This window comes from Chelmon rostratus, chromosome 4 (genome assembly GCF_017976325.1).
Source record: "Chelmon rostratus isolate fCheRos1 chromosome 4, fCheRos1.pri, whole genome shotgun sequence".
NCBI lineage: Eukaryota > Metazoa > Chordata > Actinopteri > Chaetodontiformes > Chaetodontidae > Chelmon > Chelmon rostratus.
Genome location: NC_055661.1, coordinates 10,082,748 through 10,101,362, shown reverse-complemented (window position 1 = coordinate 10,101,362; position 18,615 = coordinate 10,082,748). Strand labels below are relative to the sequence as shown.

The following is an 18,615-nucleotide window of genomic DNA, read 5'->3' as shown; positions in this document are numbered from 1 at the left end:
ATGTTGACGCTCATGGCCAGATAGATATGAATCCATTTGAAGTGAACATTCTTTGGTGAAGGATTGTTAGCATGCGTGGCACTCCTCTTATTTGTCACTCTTCAGAGGAAAATGACTGCGCGTCTCTGTAGTTTTGCTTTGATCTGTATGTCTTTGTGTCACGTTTCTCTCCACAGACATAGATGAGTGTGAGAACCCAGACGCCTGCAGCCAGAAATGCATCAACTACAAAGGAGATTATAAGTGTGAATGCTACGAAGGCTACGAGATGGACCCTGCCTCTAAGACCTGCAAGGCCGTGGGTGAGCCATTCATCACACGCACGCACGCACATGCTTGCGCCCATTTGCCCAGGTCAAGACACACACTGTCATAGATGGATGTTCTCACCAAAATACAGCCGTGGGCACACATTTACTTGAATCACACGTCGAGACCAACTCTTATATACACACCAATTACCTTGCCAGTCCTGCAGCCGTAGCTACCAAGTCACATCCTGCACTATTCTCACACTGTGCGACTCTGTGAAGCGGGAGGCTTGCTTTGTATGCAGGCCTTGCACATCAATCTGTGCAAAGATAAATATTTGCCATCTCTTTCTGCAGTCCTCTCTAATGAAAAGTTTGCAGCCAGCTGCCTCTGATCTCCCTGGAGTGTCAAGGGAAATATGCTGTGTGGGGAGGGGGCCTGCTCACACACTATAGCACACAGGCAGGGTCTGTACCCCTCATTGGCCTGGGTAAACACTCCAAGCAGTGGTATGAATGAAAATAAAATCTTGTCCTCAAAACTGCACCATGCATGTTGGTATTGAAAAATGGTCCACCGAAATCCTGAAGTGAAGTTGCAACCGTAGCTTTTTAGCTTTTAGCTAAGACCTCCATGTGAACTCTGCATGTTTTTAATCAGTCCCTCCATTCTCAGTCTGTCACAGCTGGCTCTACAGATAACAACGCTGTCTGTCAACAACCATTTAAGCACCTGCAGATAACATTTCCTGCTGGCACTGACAAATTAGAGCTTCTGATGTGCAGTGATGTCATGACAAAAAGTTGATCTAACAGTGCTGAAAACAGATTTTCAGCAGAACAGTACATCTTTCCAATTTAAAGGAATAGAGGGATACCTGTCTTAAGTGGAATTAAGTTTTGGACCCTAAATTAAGACTCAAACAGTTGAGCCACAGTTTGTGGTGACATGGGATAGACAGAGATTGCTGGATTGCTGGCCAGTGAACAGACTGGCCGGACACTGGACAGAAAGATATGATCCCAAGGCACAGGCAAATTCAAAATTAGGCAGAGTTCAGGAAACCACAAAGGAAGTACTGATGAACTTAGAGCTTGACCATGGCATTTGTACCGTATTGCCGAAATGAACAATCTGGCGAAGACTGGGGTGAAAATCTGGGGTGTATACACACACGCACACATACACACACACTGCAGGAGCATGATGAGTAGATGTAGGTGTGTAGGTTGATTGACAGGAGGAGACAGGTGATTGGCAGCACGAGGGAATGGAGAGCCAAGGTTGTCGAGGTGATAGTAGTGCCTTTGATCATGAAGCCTAATGTTGGTCTACAATTCTGTGGTTTAGCAGGGAAGCGTACAAACTGCTCTGCATACTGGAGTCGTCCCATAGATCCATGTTTAAGTGTCACTGGTCTCCTCTATAAAACCTCTGTATCCTCACTGCGCTGCATGTTATAAACTCTGATGAACTGGTCGGCGGTCACATCTCCAGCCTGCGTCCAGGCGTCGTCTCTCCCTCTTCATCTCGCTGTGACTGCTGTGATGTACAGTATGTTGGTGTTCAAGTTTGCTCAAATTAGTATGATTGTATGAAAACAATTGTTGTGGATGTGTAATGTGACATGTTGATTGTTATGATGAACGGCCGAATGGTGCGTCGCTTTAAATGTTGCTGCGTAAAAATTTGTGGGACGGCGTTATCTCCTTTCCTTTCCTAAAGTATGGTCCAGCGTATCCTTTGCTAAAGGAGGTATGAAAGGGAAGCACCGTTCCCTAGCATTTAGAGAATTCAAACAGCTCTGATCATGGCTTCCACTTCGACACTTCTGGGTCATTTCTCTCAGTTAGGGAGCTTCCTGAGCAAAAAGACTGTTTGACCGCAGCAAGAAAGAGAGAGAACCAACAAGAAACACAAGGGAGAGGTTAACAGCAGTAACACAAGGACTGAAGGAGAGGCACAGCTGGGCCATGACAACCTGCAGAGAGGATTAGAAACTATAATCAGTGCATTATCAGTGCTTTATCTTCATTATACATTTGTATAGGAGAGATATGTAGCCTCTTGCTCTGACAGTGTCAGTGCCTTGCAACTACCCCTTTACTTAAATTGGGAATTGAACCTTTAACTGATTGAGTTACACAGCAAATTACATTTTCTTTGTGGTAAAAAGGGAGAGAAAAGAGTGTTATTAGTGATTACCGCCATCGGTCTAGGTTGAGTCATTATAGGGTGAACTGGTCTGGTAATGAGAGAGCTTAAAGCAGAAAACAGGCCCTCACTCTCAGGCTAAGTGGCATAAAAACCACCATTGATTGCTTCATGTCTCTCTGTGTGAATCTTTATTACCGTTAGGCAGAGCAAACAGCCCTTGTCAGACCCAGGCATTTATTGGGGGGGGGGGCAAGCAGAGGAGAAAAAGATGGAGAAAAATGATGGATGCAGTGTATGAATCCCTCTCTGCTCATTGAAGTGATGTGGAGATGCATCCACACTGTCGACTGCGGAGCATGTTATAGCGTGCCAAAGGAGAAAGAGAGAGGAAGAGTCAGAAAATGTGACAGGATTATTGTTTATGTTGTGGTTCATTTATTCAGAGGCACAAATAGGGCTGCGACTATAACTGTGGAGACGTCTGCTTCGTGAAGCTGACGTAATGTGGACTTAATGAAGCTGCGTTTGCCCGGAAACTCATTCCTAGACGCACATATATGTACACTCAATCACACACATGCATGGCCACAGGCATCAGCGCACACACCCACTTTTGGATTCTGGTCACATAAATGCACACGTAGTCATTTTGGGGAGTCGCGTCAAAGTTCGTACGCAGACACGTTTCCCCTGTGACCGGCCGGCCCGGAGGAATGTCACGTTCTGTGAGGAGACGTGACGCGTGCCGACTGCCAATATCATTTGCACATATTGAAGTTCGGGCTGCAAAATGTCAGCGTGTTATTTGTGCTTCTGTCTCCGAGGCAAGCAGCAGAACACAATGTCATCCTCAAGTTGCCATATATAACTTTGCCCCCCCGCATTAATTATTTGCGTTTGTTCAGCCTATGCAGATAAGTGTGAGAAGAGTTACTCACTGCTGAGCGATAACAGCTACTCTTTGTGTTCTCCGATGTACAGAGAGTGCATTTCGTTCTAATCCTAACACATCATTCAGGCTCTGCAGATTAATTTCAGAGTTATATGCAACTGTTACACCAGCAATGCTAATTAAAAGTAAAGTCCCAGGTTGGAGTCATAATGCGTTCACTCGTCTAAGCTGGTGTTTATGCATGTGTATGTGTGTGCGTGTTTGTATTAGTACGCCGTCCATTAAGCCCCCTGAAGAAAGCCTTGCTCTACACTAATTGCATTCATTGTTTTTGTGTTTACACCTTTATGGGTGTGATGCCACTCACTGAGTCGTCAACTTGAGTTGTTATTATTGTGTGTAACAGAGGGAGAGAAGGAGTGGGGGATCGTGCTTTATGTATGAGGAGTTAGGATAAGGGCCAATCCACACAGACGGCGGTTTCAGGGGCATTTCTTGACCAGTTTAGTCGTCTGTCGTGCGTAAATCAGAGCTGATCCGAAGCTGAGTCCGATGGGACCAAGACCAAGAGAAAGAGAGGGATGGATATATGAACGCATAAACGAAGGGAAATAACATCTGGCCCCATTGCTCAAAGTAGAACAAGGATGCACTTTTGTGGTGTTGTTCCTCATCATTGTCATTATGTTCTGTCACAACTCATCAGTCAACACATAAATGGAATTATCGCGACAGCATTTCTGGAGAAAAAAGTCAGCCGTAGTTGGTGTCCTTTTTTGAAATCAAACATGCTAAACATGATAAATCGCTTAAATGCTGCAACTAGAGCTGCAATAAATCTAGTTGACGAAACTATTTCTACTTTTGTTAATTGTTAACTGATGTTCTTAATGTTATTGTTGGATTCAACATTATTGAGGGCCACTAAAAAAAACAAACAATAGCTATGCTGCAGATTTGAAGTGTGAGCATCCCTCACTTGCTCTGCTAACTAGCTTTAAATAACAAGGACTATCTGAAAATTAAAATAATGCAAAACAAACCTTGCAGTTTCCTACAAATTCAGTAGCAGTGTTTTTTGGTGAAATATTTTCTGAATAGTAGTAACATCCACACACAGTGAGGAGCGAGGATAAGGAAGTGAAAGACGTGACAGCATGGAATATATTACAGGTACACACACAAACTGGTTGATAAAAAGAGGACACGCTGTCACAGTGATGAGCAGAGGAAATTTACAAACCGTGTGTGGACCAAAGTCTTGCTTTCTTATTTTGTTCTTGTTTCCTTCTCTCAGCCCTTGTTCCCTCTCGCTCTTCTACAGTGTACTGGGGGGGCTTAACCACAGTGCCAAAAGCAGTTTGTGCCACACTTGACAGTTTGAGCACAGACTTTTCAAAATGGGTTTAAAGCAGTGGTCAGATTTTCCCCATTGTCAAAAGATTTTGCCATGGGACCCAAGATGTTGCGCAACACTGTCAAGTTTTTCCGGCACTTTTAGGCTTTTTATGGATGAGCACATAAGATTGTATTCTGTCTGCCTGCAGGATTATTGGTCCTAATATAATCCAGAATACTAATTCAATTTCTGCCTTTTATTCTTTGAGTGACCTATCACACTTTAATGATGGTCTCAACTTTAAGATGCAGGTGCACTAAAAGTTAGAAATGTTTACACTTTCATTAGAAGAAAATGCAACAGTTTCTCATGGAGGCTCTGACCTTCCACCACAGAAATAATGAAGCGTTCTAGAACTTTCTTTGTCATGAGGAAAGCAAGGTGGATGACTTTTTGACATTTGGCACAAGTTGTTGACAGAAGGTTTCTGTTCCCTGCTTCAGCATCTATTCATCATTATATAGCATAGTCTGTGTATGTCTTAACGAGCATGGCTGACCTCGCCAAGTGTGTCTACTTCCAGACATAACATCATCCTAATAACCTCATCCAGTGTGGGTCCGTTTACAATGGCTGCAGCTACACATCCCCATCATCCTGCAAAATTTCATACCTTTCTGTCTGACCTTTCCACCTGTCGTGTGTGTCTGTGTTGGATTTTTTTCCTCTTACTTTGCATATCTCCACAACATAAACATCTGCTTTGGTGTGCATCAAATCAATGCTCTTGCAGAGCCTGACGGCACTTCCCCAGCCTGTATTTATCTTTTCAATGCATTATCTTAATTGGCTAACGGGGCAGAACGGCACTGAACTGGCAGTACAGATTAAAATATATCTAGGGGACCCTGTTCTTGTTAAGAAAGCTGACTGTTGCTCTGCTGGAATCTATTGCAGAGAGATAAAATTGCATTTTTTGATGACATCTCTAGCACCTCAGCCTGAAGAAAACAGTGACTCAGCTTTTTTTTGCCTTGAGGAGGACATATCGCTGCAACAACAGTGATGAGGGATAAGAGATGTTGTCTCAAAAAATGAATTGGGGGATTGATGAAAGCGAAGTTAAATCTATCTCTGTCCTTATTATACATACTTCAAACTGTTCTTCCTCTCTTTTTCTCATCCTGTCTTTCTCACCTTTATCCCTCTCCTCCTAACTTCCTTTCCTCCTGCTTGATCTGTTGATGTCTTTTCCTTCTTGCTTCATCCCCTAATGACTTACTCCACATTCCTTCTTGACTCTACCTGCATCCATCACATTCGCTTCTCTCTCTCTCTCTCTCTCTCTCTCTCTCTCTCTCTCTCTCTCTCTCTCTCTCTCTCTCTCTCTCTCTCTCTTTCTCAGCAGGGGAAATTGATGGTTACAAACCTGGTAGTCAGAGGAAAATGATTGGATCCAAGCAGTAGTAGAGATGTAATATTTTCTCCTTGTGCAGTAGCCCGTATTAAACCAGGGCTGAGGAAGCCTATTGGGGGAAGGTTGGCTCCACGTGAACGTATGAGAGAGTGTGTGTGTGTGTGTTCAGTGCTGTTCTGTGTGTGTGTGTGTGTGACTGTTTCCCAACTTTGTCTCTTAACATGCCAGTTCTGCGTTACTGGACTGTGTGCAGTGAGTACACTGAAGTAAGGCTGAAGAAGAAGAAGTGAGGATGAAGGAACGAAGCTAGAAAATGAGATGGGTGGGTAGTGGTGTAAAAGACAGCAAAAGATAAAGACAGAGGGGGAACAGGCGGGCAGACAGAAATCTAGGGCAAAACATTGCTGTGGAAAACAAATGATGAAATCAAGGGAAGTTATTGGAGTGCAGTTTGATGAATAATACAGATTGTGATTTTATTTTAAAAAATGCCGTATTCAGGCATGTGCACAAACAGGTTATTTAGTCTGTGTGTGCACTAAAGATAAAGTTGACCTTGTCATGAGAATTATTCAAATGCTTGAGTCATGCTCACCTTCAGCCTGCTGCGAAATGTGCCCCAGGTAACTAATGTGGCAGTAAACAGCACGCACCTGGGGAAGAGAACCCAAAAACACACTTTTGATGTGCTGTTGCACTAAAAATAGAACAATGTGTCATGTCTTGTTTTTGGGCCACTTTATCCACCTGCACGTTGTGCTTTGTTACTTCATCATGCACACACTCACATACACGCATTCAAAGTCAATGCTCTTTTAAAAGGTTGCTCTTTGTCAGCCCTCTTTGCTTTCTGTTTGGACCAGCTCACATAATGTATCTGTTACTTTGCTGCAGAACATAATTGTGTGAATAATTAAGTGAGCAGCATTATGTTATGCTGAAAAAGGGCTGCGTGCACGCGCGTGTGTGTGCACAGGCGTGTGTGTACAGAATCTTTTTTTTTTTTAAATGGCTTATTTATGATGATTTATTTATGCTCACATCATCAAAAATACATGCTTTGAGTTCCTAAATTGTACAAATGCAAAACAAGACCACTTACATTATGTTCCCTCTTGGGAATAAGAATCAACAACTCAACACCACCCATCGTATCTTTGTAGACACCGGTATGTGTAGGTTTTTAATGCTGTTGCTCCATGTACATGTCATAGGGAAAAAATGCTTTGCAGCCTTTACTAACACAAACAGACCTACATTTTGACATGCAGCCAAATTGGGCAAAGACATGAGACGAATAGAGCCGCTCAAAATAAGTGTACAATTGTCAATGAATAGCTGGCTGAACAGGATTACAAATTTATTGCCTAATTTTCAAGTGACATGTCATGTGAACCTCACTGTTCAACAGTAGAACTGTTTCTGTGTCAAATCTTAAAAGTATGCTGGACAAACCTATTTTGATATCAGTAACTTTGACAATTTTCAGCTGTTGCTGATCTTCTAACACATGACAGCATGTAATTACATGGAGCACTTGTGCCAGTGAGCAGCACCAGCATGAAGTCACTGTGACCTTGTCTGTCTCAGGAGCTCTGCAGATTGCATATTAGCACAGATGCAGATATGCAGGTTCACCTTTCAAATACAGGTTTGGGTGCTGCAATTGATGTGTCACTGTCAAGGTCAGCAAATGCTTCCTTGTCTCATATACACTAGCACCCTTATGATCGACAGTATTGCAAATGGGCCATGTCTAGAATAGAGTGGGTTGAGAATGATAAATGTGCTCTTTTGTTGTTACAGTAATGAGTTAATGGCAGCCGAGGGTCTCCTCCTGCCTCCTGTGCTTTGTGACCTCTCTGTCCAATCTTCCCACTGTCAGGTAGCAAATAAATAGCAGAAAATGTTTCTCAATAGATGTGCTCATACGTGTCTGTTACCTCTCCATCAGGAAAGAGTCCATACCTGATGTTCACCAACCGTCATGAGATCCGTCGCATTGACTTGCTGAAGAGCGAATACGCACAGGTGGTTCCCACGCTGAAGAACGCCGTGGCCCTGGATGTAGACGTGTCCACCAACAAGATGTTCTGGTGTGATTTATATCATCGGAAAATATACAGGTACACACACACACAAAATGCATGGTGCATATGATTTGTGTGGTGGTCACCATGTATTAACCGTGATGCAAGTTTGAAGTCTATGTAAAACCATGAGTGACTTTAGGAGTTTGGATAACACTCTCTCCTCATTCTTCAGCCACTCTGTCATTCTGTTTCTCCTCTATCCATCCATCTTGTCTGCTTCAACCTGTCACACCTTCTGGTAGCGGGACAGACACACCTGGGGGCTGTGTGTGTGCTGAGTGTGCATGAGTGTGTGTGTCACTCACACCTGGAGGGCTGTGTCATCTGTCTGACAGTAAGAGGTGGAGCTGTTTGCCCTTCACACACATACAGTATGTGCACACACACAATTACACATGCTTTAGGTATATCATTACTTTGATATTACGTGCGTGTGTGTGTGTGTGTGTGTGTGTGTGTGTGTGTGTGTGCGCGTGTGTGTGTGTGCGTGTGTGTGTGTGTGGGTGTGTGTGTGCATGCAACTGTGTGTGTGCGTGTCACCCCATTGGCTGGCAGGTAGTGGGAGGGCCTTCTATCATCTCAGCTGAGCCATATGCTCTCTCTAATTTCACTGCCTCAATAATCACCACCATTACTCATCTGCATACACACACACACGCACGCACATATACACACTTCCACACAAACTCAAGGGCTTGTGACAGAGAAAGGACAAATTATCTCATTCGTCATGATGAACTCGACTTTGGAAGCAGCAATAAACACACACTCATACATTTTAAATGTCCAACAACGAATGACTTTATACAGTTGAATCAACTTGGAGTTGTTCTTGGTCGTGTTCGCCTCCCTCTCATCCGTTAAAGATATCTTTATACACCCGAAAGCATAAACATGTACCATCGGCTCAGTGCATTTATGCTGCTCATTTTGTGTTGCGTGGTATCATTTTGAAGGACTGTTATGATTATTTTGATTGATTATGCATTTTCTGTTTAGGCTTTCTTAAAGTTACAATGCTACATATCAGCTCTGTATAAAACAATCTCCAACCCAGCAGCTCTCATCTGAAGTGTTTCAGCCTCTGGGGGCAATGGCCCCTTTTCCGGGGCTTCCGGTGTAGCCAGCAGATATCCAGATAGCAGATAAGACTTCCTATTATGTGCGCTGGTCATTGTTAACAGTGTGATTAGCAACTTGAGATGCAAGAATGGAAGAGAATGGCTAATATCTATGGACAGATATCTGTATATGAATGCAGAGAAAATGAAAAATGGCGAATAAAAAGCTCAATTGTCGTTGATGATAGCTGATGAGTTCTGAGATTGCATGCAACCAAGGCCCTCTCAAACGGACTACAAACAGACACCAGAATGCTTCGGATATCCAAATCTTGTCCCTTGCCTACAGATTCTGCATTCATATGCAGATTTCTGTTTGTAGATTGTCACAAATACTGATGCCCAAAATTTACAATTCGATCAGCGACTAACGCCTGTTGCTTATTTTACAGCGGTTTCGCCCAGATTGAGATACTGTTGACGAATCAGAGTTTAGGAGCCACTATTAAGCGAGTGATCACTACTGATTGGTAACCTTTAACCCAGTCATCTTAGTTTCCAGTGGAGAACTTTTTCCTTTGATAAAGAGCTTTTTTTCCCAAATGTAAATAGCTGTATATTTAACAGTGATCCCTCCTCATTGTCCATCTTTGGTTTTCCAGTCTAATTCCTACGAATTAGGAAGATACAGGTCGATGATATGTTAACTTCTCCCCCGATGGAGATGTTTGCTGCAAACAATAATACAGACAATTAAAGATGTAATCTGCTCAGTGCTCTTGGGCTCATCTGTCTCTTTCTCATTCCTTACTCCAGTCTGCCCTCTGGTCTTCCCTCCAACCTGTTCCTTGCAGTCTGTCTGAATATTTGAAGCTAGAAATAAGGACCTAATAATAATAATAATGATAATAATAATAATAATAATACCAATATTCCCTCAAAGTATATATGAATAAAGGAAAATATTGGAGTAATTCTAAAAATGTATGCATGATATATCAACAAGAATCTGTACACTAGGGTTCTTAAAGAGACATTCAGATTCACTTATTGTATTGCAGAAGGAATATCATGGTACACAAGGTAAAATACAAGTCAAAGTCAGGTAAATCTGTGTAAATTCTATTTTTTAACCTACAGTTGTCTGTAATCTACAGTTACTAATTAGACCACTGCTGCATCAATAACACAAGGGATTTCAACCATGTCCACTTTGCTCCAGCTCTCATTTTAATTTGCTCCCAGCGTGAGAGACAGGTGTTGGATTCATGCTGTAACGCCTGGGCCACGAGAGACGAGCCTTAGATTATCTATCGCAAGACGGCAGCAGGCTAACTCTCCCCCAATAGATGAAGATGTCTGCTGTGGCAAACAGTATCACAGCCAATTAACAACTCAATCTGCTTCCAAGTTGCTGACTCATCCGTCTCCACCTCGTCCCTCGCTCCAACTACCTCACCAGCCTTCTCCTTTTGTTAAGCTGCTCCTCCCATCTGTATATTTTTATTAACACATGGCAACGAGTTATAAATTGGGACATTGCGCTTCCTGCCTTTCCAGCAAGGTTGTCTTGTATTGTCTTGTTTTATAGCCCTCATGTGATGAAGACAGTATTGTGCTGTGTCTGAAGATGTTGTGTAAGGATGGGAAAAGTGAAAGGCAGAAATGGGGACAGGAGAATGGACAGACAGCAAGTGGGAAGCAAGAGGAAAATGGAGAGAGATTGAGAAGACGAGAGACGGAGAGACTCAGAGTGACAAAAGCAGAGGAAGAGGCAGGTTGTTCTGGAAGCTGCTGATAGATAAAGACAGACTCTTTCTCTCTTGGAGGTGCTGTTTGGTTACAGAGGTGTCAGGTTTGGGTGCCCCTGACATGCGTAGCATTATCCAGAGTAAAGAATACCTGTTCCCAGGATGTACAACTAGGCATGAAGGCACGTAGTACATTGAAGTCTTTGTTTACGTGAAAAGGAGACCAGAATAGATAGAAACAAGTACAACTTCTGTGGTGGATCCATCTCATGTATCCCTATTTCCTAAATTGTTGGTTATTTCGTCGTTTCCACAACATTGACTGACACAGCTCTTCTCTACCGTCCGCCAGTGCTTACATCAACAAGGCCAGCGATTCATCGCAGCAGGTGACGCTCATCGACTCGCTCCACTCCCCCGAAGGCCTGGCCGTCGACTGGGTCCACAAGAACATCTACTGGACCGACTCCGGCAACAAGAGCATCTCCGTCGCCACAGGAGACGGCAGGAAGAGAAAAGTGCTGATAGCCACTGAGCTGAGCGAGCCGCGTGCCATTGCAGTGGATCCACACCAAGGGTGAGTGGGAGAGGTTTGAGGGTAGGGGGAGGTTTGAACAGATGGGCAAATCGTGACAAGATGGCCTTGAGTGAAAAGGCAGGAGAAGGATGGAGGCTGTAAGGGCAGGAAGGAGGGAGTGGGAGGATGGCCGGGCAAGCCTGTGTGCATCAGTGTCAATCTCTGAATAGGGGAAAAGCTAATTTTTTTTAGGGAATAAATTTTGTTGAAAAGTAGATCTAAAAGCATTTTCATTACACCATACCAAGTAGAATTATTTGGGGATGCGACGTGACTCCTTGGCTGCTCTGTCTGCCTCTTTCTCTTTCACTCGGATTTCTTGAGTTCCCCAAAGGACTCTTTTCACATTTCTACAAAGCTACAAAACATGAAATACATGCAAATGAAGCCCAGTTTTTATGGACACACACATTTAACAGTGGTCCAAGTTCCCAGTACCTGCTGGTTTGCACAGTATCTGCTTTCCTTTATTGTTTCCAAGGCCCTTCTCAGACAGTCAGGCAGGGAAATTGTGTGATAGAGTACAATCAGCCACATATTAGTTGTTTTCTAAAAATATAATATGACATTGCACATGAAAGTTTCTCTGCTCAAAAAAAAAAAACAAATCAATATCTAACTGGTCGATGTGTCTTTCCACAGGTTTATGTACTGGTCAGACTGGGGAGGTCAGGCCAAAATTGAGAAGTCTGGGTTGAATGGAGTGGATCGACAAGTTCTGGTGTCCGAACACATCGAGTGGCCCAATGGAATCACCTTGGGTAAGAAAGGACAAAAAACATGTAACTTAGGACATGCCAAGCCCTTTGAAGAGGACATAAAACCTGCAAGATGACACAGGAAGAGGAAAATCAATCAGCTCTGAAAGCAGTTTTATAAACAAAGTTAGAATGCTGATATTGCTTTTAAGAAGAGAGAAAAAACACGGTTTGAGTTCATTCAGCACAAAGAAAGAGACAATAACAGAGACACATAGATGGGAAAAAAAATAAAGAGAGACAAACAGCAAGAGCTGAGAGAAGAAAACAGTCTAGGGGTGCTGCAACCCCTGAGTAGCTCTTATTGTTATAGCTCAGTTTGTGTCTGGCTCTCATCAATCAAGCCAGCGAACACCGGCCTGCGAATTAATAAGCCAGACGCTCTGTGCCGTCGATACCTCCCGTCATCCCATTCAACTCCCTCCGCGGCAATAGCCAATTTTTCTCTGCTGCCTTTGCCTGAGGAGAAAGAGAGGTGCACAGTCGCCACACTCTGTGGAATTGAGGTGTCACTACATCTGTATGAAAACAAATTATTTTTTAGAGTAGGGCGAATGAGAGAGTTGGCCAGACTGGCACTATACTACTGTGGAAGAAGGGGTGGATTATTTTCACTCGGTCATTGATTTCACGCAGAGCAGCGAACAGAGCAGGTGATTGTCTGAGTCAAGCGTGGTGAAGGTGTGAATGGAAATAAATCTGAGCTTTTTCTCCTCTTCTTTGGCACCATTATGCTGCATCGGTTCTTTTCCAAGTTTGCCCTGCTGGCTTGCCTTGCCACTGTTTTCCACTTGGACTCCAGTTGTTTACTAAAGTCATTTGTTTATCATAAATGTTTCATCAGAGAGGAAATATGTATAAACTTGCCTGCAATTCCTTATTCATGCACAAGTGGTAAAAGCAATGTCATACTCGGATTGTGTCCCTCGCTGTCAGATTTGATTCGATCTGTACATTTTCGTGTCAACCACAGCATTACTTTGTGGCCTATAGCCAGAACACAGAAATTGAGTCCTAACAGAATCGGGGATTGTTATATGGTGTTAGAATTGCAAAACAGTGTAAAAAAAAAAAAAAAAAAAAGTGTTCCTTTAAAGGAAGTCCAGCGAGACTAATCAGTTTGCTCAAGGTCACATATATTTTCCCCAGCGAAGAAGTCAACCGGCAATATTACAATCACATCTGTGTTTTCTCAGCGCAGGGCCTCTGCCGTCATGTCAAAAAAGATTGATGGTGTAGCTACTGGGCCATTACATTCATATACCTCTCACCCTAGGCCCTTTCTCTTGGAATGACCTCTCTCTCTCTCCCTCCTGCGTTTTTTCTTTCCCTCCTCGGTTTGTTCCCTCTCTCTCTTCCTCTTTCATCCTCTCAGACTTGTCTAACAGGCGTCTCTACTGGGTGGACTCCAAGCTGCACCTGCTGTCCAGTGTGGATCTCAACGGGGACAACCGGAAGGTGCTGCTGTCCTCCCATCACCACCTGGGACACCCCTTCGCCCTCACTGTGTTCGAGGTACAGAAGGATTGAGGTTGAAATACAGCCACAGAATCAGTCCAGCTGATGGTGTTGGAGATCTTAAAATCTCTTATTATGCTAGTTATTCATTAGTACAAATAGTAGAATTTATTTGAGCCCATAACATTTTTATACTACTTAAGTCCATCCCATTTTCCAGAGCTTACCGGATGGTTTCAGATTGATTTCTTTCCTTCAAGGTAGCTTTTGCTTTTGTGCTGCTTTTACTTCAAGGTGACGTGTTTTTAAAAGCAAGTCACAGAGACTGTTCCTGCACTTTTGCAAAGTCTAATCAGCTTTTTTCTTTATTAGTAAGGGTTCCCTTAAGCAGCCAAATATCCAGTTTTTGATATTAAAGCTTCCCACCAGCAGTCTGGCACAGTGTAGCATTTAGCCATTGAGATATCCAAGGGCACCACTAAGGTTTGCCTCATAAAAATGTATTCACACCCCCCTCTTGTTCAGCTAGATATGAAGTGTCTTAATCCAAGAAAATATGAGGCCAATGAAAGTACAACATATAAATAAACACAACTAATTCTGGCATGAGGGTAAAGTCGATTTCAAACCAGCTTGCGTGAACAGCTTCAATGAGGCTGAGCACAGTACTGAAAGAAAACAAGGGAACGATTGCCTTGAAATACAGCATAAATATTTATTTATTTTTCCCACTTTGGGACTGGGCATGAATCACCTGCAAACACTTGGCAGTGTTTGTAGTAGGCCTCTACCTGAAAGGCAAACAAGATGCTAACGTCCTTATTTGACCTCCAAAGGTAGATACACACAGAAAAATAGGTCTGCCCTCACTTATCTCTGCCTCGTGGGTGACACTCTCATATCTCGTTTGTTGATTCCCGTCTTGGCAGCATCTTTTAGATTTTTGCGAGCCAAATTTAAGCATTGGACATGAGTTTCTGCTGTTGTGGTTTTATTTATAACTCCTTCCTTATCATAGGTGGAGGACTGAAAATACAGCAGAATGAATGCATGTATGGTCTTGATGAATACACCTCATTAAGGCTGACCTGTGGTGTTTCTGGTTACTGTTCTAAACACGTACTTTTATAGTGTACTCTGGAGTGGCTGGTCAGAGAAGTGTGGGAGCTTAGGAAGTTGAGAAAGAGAAATAAGTCAAAGGAGGAACATCTGACACAATCTGACCAAGAGACTGATTGAGAACGAATGAGAAATGTTTTAAAAGTATAGCAGCGAGGTAAAGCCAGTGAAGGCATTATCTTTTAAGGGCTGACAAGTGTAGAGTCACAGTAGAGTACAGCAATCGATGAAACTAATTTGAGTGTATTTATTGAGGCAGAAGTGAGTCAGTGTGTTAGAGCCCATCAAGTATGGATGATGTGGAAGGTGCAAACGGAGCCAGAGGAGAGCAGAGCGAGGACGAAGGGGGGAAGGAGGGAGGTAAATTGTGAACGGTAGGAAGTGCTTTCTCCATTCCTCTCTTTGCTGCACACACTGCAATGATGAGAAGCGAAGGGAAGAAGGGACATCCATCACGTCCAGCTGAGTGTGCCTGCATGTGTGCAAGCCCTGAAAGTTCATCCCTAGAGATTAATAGCCCCCGGCTCCTCTGGTCTTTGTGCTGTTGGTTATGATACGGACCAAATTAAAAATCCTTTAGTGGTGCAGCAGATTGTCCTGGTCCCAGCAGACCGATAATGGGAAGTTTGTTTCTTTGGAGTTGCCTGGTTGGAGTTGTAAACTGAGACAAAGTTAATTTAGTTTGTGTCTTATCTGAGAAATGAGCCTCTGAGAAATGTGCATTTTTGACTCAGTGTGTGGGTCTGTGTTAAACTGCTTACAAGGCCCAGTTTAGCCCAGTTGTGTAACTTCCCATACTTAACATTAAGTAATGGTGTATTGTGAATTGGCATGAGGAAGTTGATAAAAACAATACTGGTTCTATCATTTAGGATGATTTTTCCCACTTCTGACATTACATTGCGCTACATTGGCGGTGATTACAAAGCCATCAAAATTGCTGCAGCAATCCATGTGTAATGCATTGAAGAAGAAATATGCTATTTTTGATGAGGTCTGGTTTGGAGGTATGCCACAGAAAAGGTGAAAGTAATTTAGTTGTTGCATACATAAAAAACGAGAAAACGCAACAAAACAATCAACACATCAGTTGATAATTAAAATAGTCATTGATTGAACATTTACTGTTAATCTATTTGATAAAGTTATACAGACAGATCACAAAAATAACATATATAAGATCATATGTAAAGCTTTGTGACAGCTGTGGGGTGTTATTACTGACTTATTACTGTTCTTACGCTCTCATGCTTCTCACATACAGTCACATATTATCATGTATAAGCATAAAATCACCATTCATGATCTTTCTTTTTCCATACATGCATAACCATACAGTAGCTCCTTTGAGCATGTGAGAGAAATGAGGTTCTGAGTTTTAAAGTGCATGAAAGCCCCACATATCCCTGTGTGATACACTGTGAATGTTAAAGTCATTCCACTTGAGCGTATCATCTGCAAACTTCACATCGGCGCCGATGCACTAATGTTTCTCAACACTGCGGAGGAAAGACACAGGGTTCCTTTATCAAAGTCGGCACACATAAAGAGACACTCACACACAAACCCTTCCAGTCAGTGTCAACCCCCTGCCTAGACACCAAGCCCTAAGGAAATGTAGATCGCAGAGGCATGCAGAGCGTAATGTTTTCTCTTTCTCTGGCTTTAGTATCATTGCATTACTCTTTATCCTCTCTTTGTTTGACTAGAGGGGATAGAGGAGGGGATGAGATGAGTTTGGGAAGGAGAAGCAGAGAGGAGGCTGGGGATTGAAAGAAAAAGACAATGGAAATAAACACAGTCAAGAAGGAAGAAAGTAATACCGCACTGTCCTTGTTGCATGAACTCGGCACCGCAGGAGGATTTAAACAAGTTTCAAAGATCCTGCACACCCGTACAAGTGTTTCCATTTATTCTATTTGATTAAACCTCTGCTCAGTTTGGAGGTGCGTGTCAAACTACAGTCAAGGCGACACTGGCTTGTCCAGTCACAATAGGGCAGGCCGGAAGCCTGCTGATGTGGTGAGTTCTCACAGGGCTGGTCGGTGGTAACTTCTGTCGTCGGCGAGCTCGTGGTTAGCTTGCTAGCTGGCTGGCCTCTGAATGGTGCAACACAGCTAATAAGTTAGCCTCTATTTGCCTTCAGGCCAGAGCACCAAGCAATAGCACAAGTGTCTGGCTGAGCTGGTTGATGCTCACACTGAAACACATTGTTGAATTCATCAGTCACACAGGGATCAATTCATTGAGTTTAAGTGTATATTGAGAATGGAGCCTATGTGACAGAATGGTGAGGAAAATGTCAGTCGAGCCCTATCTGTCCACGCTCACAGTCCAGATGAGAGGTCTAATCAGCTGAAATAACTGGAAACACCTGTGCGGGTGAAACAGGATTTAATACTTTTGTGCAGCTTAGAGGAGATTAACACAAAATGTCTCCTAACATTCGATTCCTGCACAGATTTAGCACCAGGCCTACATTGCTTTTTCAAACTTGGGCTGATGGAACAAAGAATAGAAATCAAACCTTAAAAAAATCAAAGGTTTCAAAGGTTTCAAAGGTTGGCTTTGTTTAAGCTTTCATCTGTAGTATTCTGGCATGACATCTGAGTATGCAGCAGGCACTGAAAGCTCATCAGGCACATGCGTCAATCAAAAGGGTCCGGCATTTGTCAGAAGGTTCATCTGGGACAGAATCATCAAGGGCTGTTCTCCCCTTGACCTAAAAAGACTTCATATGCATTTAGATGTCATCTCATCCCCCTTGACAAGCGCAGACAGACACGGCTCTGCCTGAAGTGATGCAATGCCATGTGTTCAGGACCGCTTGTGCATGTGTATAAGTTCTAGACTATCCTTTGACACATGGAAGAGTCACCCTGACTCTAAGATGAAGAGCATTCACCTGCTCAGGTCTGCATTGCTGCTCGAGACCTTTCAAGGTGAGAAAACACGGCAGATGCGGAGACTCAAGGTGGAGGAAGTTAAAGAGAAAAACCGAGGAGAAGAGATGGACATCCGCAGAGACAGAAAGGCAAAGGGAGAGATGGAACGATAGATTTGAGCAATGTTTGATCAAACATGGCTGATATTTGTCTTTTCGTTGTTTCAGCACCACTGTCATATGAGTAAAGGCTATCTGAATCTGAGTGAGAGTGAGATGGAGCTCAGTGAAAATAGAAAAGGGGAAGGTGAGAGAAAGGTTAAGTCCGCTGATAACCCAGCTCAAATGGAGAGTGTGGATTAGAGCTATGACTGAACCACGCACAGAGATACTCAAATACAAACATATACACACACACACACACCAGACGAATCTGTGGTAGGACCCCTGCAGGTCCTCGCCCTTTAAAAAGAACATAAAACTGTAAACATAACCTCAGCCGAATGAGACAAAATGCTTATGGAGCTTCATTCTCTGTCACCTCCTGATTTGTCTTTCGATTCTTTTTGTAACCTTCTTACGACCTTAACGTCACTGTGTTTTTCTTCATTGATGTGTATCTGCATGGACAGCGGAGTCTGTGGTTGCCATGGAAACCAAGCACCGTAACCAGTTGTGTAGCGTATCCTTTTATCCTGTAGTAGCACTAAAGAGAATTATGAGGAGGTGTTAGAGAGTGGAAGAGACATTAAGAAAGGAGCAAATGTTAAAGATGAGAGAATGATCTCACAGGTCAAGCCTTGCAGTATTTATTCATTTATTTCCAAGGACGAACTTTACATTTAGCATTTTTACAA

At 43.0% G+C, this 18,615-nt stretch overlaps 1 protein-coding gene across 5 annotated transcripts in view; it reads left to right on the top strand.

Moving 5' to 3' along the window:
• Positions 1–18,615, top strand: part of lrp8 (low density lipoprotein receptor-related protein 8, apolipoprotein e receptor) — a 165,566-nt gene that overhangs the window by 126,513 nt on the left and 20,438 nt on the right. For all 5 annotated transcript variants that reach the window (XM_041934586.1, XM_041934585.1, XM_041934583.1 and 2 more), the window contains exons 9-13: positions 177–302; positions 8,012–8,183; positions 11,315–11,539; positions 12,182–12,300; positions 13,673–13,812. In XM_041934586.1, the coding sequence (XP_041790520.1) occupies positions 177–302; positions 8,012–8,183; positions 11,315–11,539; positions 12,182–12,300; positions 13,673–13,812 (782 nt within the window). The remainder of the gene's footprint in view (positions 1–176; positions 303–8,011; positions 8,184–11,314; positions 11,540–12,181; positions 12,301–13,672; positions 13,813–18,615) is intronic.